General features: G+C 42.9%; 1 protein-coding gene across 1 annotated transcript; it reads left to right on the top strand.

Moving 5' to 3' along the window:
- Nucleotides 1-562: 562 nt before the first annotated feature.
- Nucleotides 563-4,491, top strand: LOC133924068 (uncharacterized). The gene is made up of 6 exons (XM_062369442.1): nt 563-826; nt 2,238-2,302; nt 2,399-2,670; nt 3,491-3,565; nt 3,649-3,711; nt 4,158-4,491. The coding sequence occupies exons 1-6, from the start codon at nt 711-713 to the stop codon at nt 4,200-4,202; spliced, it is 636 nt and encodes a 211-aa protein (XP_062225426.1). The 5' UTR covers nt 563-710; the 3' UTR covers nt 4,203-4,491.
- The last annotated feature ends 575 nt before the right edge of the window (nt 4,492-5,066 follow it).

Here is a 5,066-nt window from a genome sequence, read left to right on the forward strand (position 1 = left end):
CGTGTCAGGCTGGCCCGAGCACGATTGTGGCCCTGCGGCGCGGACGGCCCGAGCACGATTGTGGCCCTGCGGCGCGGACGGCCCGATGGGCACGACAGGCACGGGCGGTCCGTCGGCATAGCCGGCCCGATAAAATAAAAAATAGCTATAAAATTAAAAAGTATATAGAAAATAGATAAAAAATATGATAAAACATATAGAAAATAGATAAAAGAATAGCTACAAAATTAAAAAAAAATAGAAAATAGAAAGTAGCCGGACATATATGTACCGGGCCGGATCGTGTCTAGCTAGGCCGTGTCCGTGTCAACTCGACTCAGCCGGGCCGTGCTGTGCCGAAACGCTATGCCGCGCTGAAACATCGTGCCGCGCGCTCAGCCTAGGCACGACCCGCGGCCTCATGCCGTACCGTACCTGGACTGTGCCTACAGTATTATGATTCGGACCGGTCCAGTAGACACGGGTCATTAGGTGCTCCAATTTTTCCAAAAACAAAAAAAAAACAAATGGTGCACGAGACAGGCGGGGCCCACCACTGAGGCACTGACACATTCATCGCCTCTTCCCCCACTTCGCCCTCGCTCCCCCTCGCTCTCTTCCCTTCCGCGGTTCCGCCTCCCTCTAGGCCTCCACCCTGCGTCGGCTCGAAACCCTAGACCTACCCTCCGCCCCTCGTGCGGAGAGAGGATTTGCGAGAGACACGGAGGGAGATGTACGCGGACCAGATCTCCACCGGCCGCAAGCGCTCCATCCACGAGCGCCTCGACGCCGACCTCCCCGCCGGCTCGGGCGCCGGCGGCCGGGCCCGTCACACGGCGTCCAAGAGGTCAGTGCAAGCGCTGCCGCTCCCAATCCTTCCGCCGCTCCAATTGCGGCCAAATCTCCCCGCCTTCATCGCGTACGAGGGTATACAGATTCGAATCTGCCCTGTTCTTCCCTTCGCGTGGTGTGTTGATGTAGCCTTACGCTCTGGTAGTCGGCGTGTTCGTTCGTAACCCTAGTGGCGAATTCTTTTTCGTTCGCTCGGTTGGGCTTGTCCGTGGAGGTTAGGTTCGGGCGTGGTTTTAGGATGTTCTGAAGAAAGGTTGTGCCTTTAGCCTTGGACTTGGATGCTTTGTTCCATGTATGCCCGTGCGGTGTCCATATTTTAGGTTCAAATTAAGTTGGTGGAGCTCTGTGGCGCATGATTTGTGTTAGTGTCCAAATGGAAACTAGGGAACTGTGGTGTTTCGATTCGCTAGATGGCGCTGATTTTGGGGCTGGCGAGTTCATGCATGGTTCTAGTTCCTCACTGATGCTATGTTAACTTAACATGATAAGTGCAGGTTAGGTTTTTGCGTTGTTTTGCCTTTGGATCTACACATGGACTTCTATTCTATTAATCGGAGGATTTGTAGTTCCATAACGGTATCATGGTGTGGAGTTATTTTGGACCCTGCTTGTTAATTACCGGTTTCTGAATAGAACCATTTTTTTTGTCATTGGATTTTTATGCAATGGAACTTTTTAGTTTGGAGCAAATGTTGGAAGTTTAGTGAATATCCTTACAGGGGAAGCAACAAATTTAAGTAATGATTCACTTACGTGCTGACTAGCAAAAAAATTGTAAGTGAGCTATTTTTGGAAGGAATTGTTTCACACATGTAGCAGTAAATTATGGAATTGGGCTGTAAACTGTTTAAGAATCAGCCGCAGATGCCTCTTGTATCCTTTTTTGGGAGATTAGTTGTTACTTCTCAAAAAGGGAAAAAAATCCTTACAATGTGATGTGGCTGTCTTGAATGAGCAATGTGTTAGCTGATTCTTATTATCAAGCAATCTGTTCATACTGGTACATTGTAGCATTAGCCGTGGATGTGTTTGCCGCATGTAAACCATTACAGGATATTTCCTTGACCTGGGTGGGTAGCCTTTAACTGGGGTGTTTGGGGGTCTAATCTCAATCACTAGACATGTACTCCATTTGTTATTCAAACTATCAACAGATTTAAGCTTCCAACATGTTTTAATAGCATCTGGAGTTCTAATAAATCAGAAGCAGCTCAAAATGGCATTTCCACTGCCTGCTACAGCGTCCCTGACACCAACCAGAATTTCCGGTTGCCAGCAGTTACTGCCGGGATTTTGAATCCTGGTTGAATCACATAATTTTCTTTTGTGTCATTCCTTTCTGCCGACTACACTTCACTATCTATGTAGTAATTTGTAGAATCCTTAAATTCTTGTCATCTTTGAAGGCAACGACAGATCGACGAAAAATGGAAGCATGATCTGTATCGGGAAGACGATGAACCAGCTTCAAGTATTTTTTTTGTTGTTATACCTTAATTAAAGTATGGCTATCTTTTTTTATATCCAGTTCACATTTAACTCTTATCTATCTGTGCTGTGTCTTAAGAATCAATTGATCCAAGGGATTTGCGATTGAAGCTTCAGGGGAGAAGCTCTCAGCAAGGCTTTACTGGCACAAAGGGTTCTGGGGTACGTGATCTACGTGAGAAGCTATCTGGAACAATGCATCCACAGCCATCAAATGCTGGCCCTCCAAAACCAAAGCCACAATCGGAGGTTGTCAAAATCACAAGGCGTGAAAATGCTGATGAAATGACTGCGCGCCAAACTAAGAAATCATCAAAACAGACTTCATCCAAGAAGACATCTCAGCCAAAGGTACGGACTCTACTTGTAATGGATGCCATAATATATATTTTTCAATCCTTTACTGCTTTCCACATATGCCGAATTTCAGTCCTTGCCTAAAAGAGAGTAGGAATTATTGCTGGAATTACTCTTTTACTGAAGACACAGCACAAGAGTTGACCTCTTGGATTATGTTGTATCGTGATACTTTTTTTCTATGTTAAGTTTGTTTTATATACTACTTCATATAGAAGAGTAGTAACATCTGGTGGAATTTTCCTTTTTCATGTGTCCCTCTGATTCTTTTGTGATGAGCCATGTGCATAAAATTCATAGAGCCCTTTAGCCACTGCCATGGCCATATTTTTATGTACTTTTAAGGAAGGGAGAAGCATGCTTTGCACTTTTTTCTGCTGTCTGCGTTCATGAAGATGGTTAAAGGGTTATGCAAGGTTTCAATAGGGAGAAATTTTAATGAGGGCCAGTTCATTGTTTTGTGAAATACTATGGCCCTAGCTAACCAATTATGAGTAACTGAGTATTGCCATGTTGATATTAGATGCTTTGGAGACTTGGAGTACAGTCGTACAGAGTCTGCAGTTGTCCAGTTTGAAATTGTTCTACTTTCGCTTCCACTTAGTATAGTCTGTATGGGGTTCAGGGTGCGTTTGGTGTGGAGCACCTGGCAAAAATCCTTATGTGTACATGGCATCACTCAGTATCTGAATTTGATTATTTGGATAATGTGCTATGTGTTGCAGGATAGCCACGCATCTGCTTTTTTAGTGAATTTTTTTTTCTTTTTTTGTGTTCAGATCCCACATCTTTTCTTTTTGGAACTTTTTTGTAGGTCGAAAGTCCACTCGACAGTTTCCTGAGTTCACTTGGACTTGAGAAGTATTCAATTACCTTCCAGGCAGAGGAGGTTTTACTATATTCCTGAATCGCTGCCCTGTTTCCATGTTCTCATTGATGTTTATTTGGTTAATAGTTTTTCTATCTTACAAGGTTGACATGGCAGCCCTAAGGCACATGACTGACGGTGATCTGAAGGCTTTGGGCATTCCAATGGTAGGCAGATTACATTCCAGATCTTTATCTATGATGTCTGATTATGAGTTTGCTTGTAAAATTGGTGAACTATTGGCTTATCGCATCCATCTTTTTAAAGATTAATGACCATCTTCCATCCTAGGTCTTTAACAAACTTTGGACAAACTGTGGACTTAACTGTAAACAAGTAAACACAAGTAATTAGGATACTTCAGTTGGGATCATTTTGCTGATGAATGACGATTCATATCACCTTTTTACATGCTCATAAGCTTGCCTGTTTTGTTTGGGGAAATATGTGTGTGCCTGTGTGCGCTTAAGTTTTTGGAGTCTGTTGTCTAGCTGGAACCTAATTAGCATAAATTCTACTATAAAGATATACCTCAGTAAGTCTGAATTCTTTCTTATTCAAAGTAATAAATTTGAGATGCAAAAGTCAAACTTATAACAGAGTGTTATTTCAGGGTCCTCGGAAGAAGATTATCCTTGCCTTGGAATCAAGAGCATAGGGCTGAAGGAGTATCATGTAGAAAGGTGGGAGAGATTTGGTAGTGCTCATCTGCAGGTTTGGCAAACTCTTGTATCCGCATGTCTTCGAAAGGGTACAGGTACACAACAATGTGGGCTTCTTGTAATGCATGCTCTGTCCTGTTGAGCATACTCAACTAAGTTTAGGATGTTTAGAAGGCTAATGCTGTAAGATTATTAGTCTCCTGTTAATTGTCTGGGAAAGTGCCGGCCAGACAAATTATTAGGATTTTTATGTATACTATCATATCATTACATTCCTTTTTCTTCCTTGAGGTATTCATTTGAAATTGGGTGTGGCTGGTCTGGGGTTATGCTCTTTGCATGGCCTGCATTGATATGTCAATGTTTTGCCATGGTCTTTGGTGTCGTGGTAATTTTCGACTTGGTAGAATTTCTGTATTCTCTAAAATTTTGGTTATGTTTGATTTAGAATGAGAAGCTGGTCAGGAGAGGGTCAGTTTGGCACAGCTCCAGCTTCAAGATATATGCTGGATTTGGAATTTGTATGATAAAATAAAGTAGGTTAAACATTTATTTTTAGTTTAAAATAAAAATTAGATAGTTCAACTAAATATTCTCAATCTATTAATACCTTCAGATTTAAGATTGATTAGAGCTAGGTTTGATCAGCTCTGAGAGATCTAAAGCTGGGCCAAAAAAAGCCTAATCTGATTGAGAAGTTGAGATACTGGGCTGAGTGATCATGCTGACCAGTTGTACGTACCATGAGGAACAGGATATCTGTGTTGTTTTGTTGAGGGCATGTTTGGAACGAATGGCACAGCTCTGCTGATCTTTCGGCGCGGGGGGGGGGGGGGGGTGGAACAATGAATAGAAAATGC

This window comes from Phragmites australis, chromosome 7, assembly GCF_958298935.1.
Source record: "Phragmites australis chromosome 7, lpPhrAust1.1, whole genome shotgun sequence".
In the NCBI taxonomy this organism is placed as follows: domain Eukaryota; kingdom Viridiplantae; phylum Streptophyta; class Magnoliopsida; order Poales; family Poaceae; genus Phragmites; species Phragmites australis.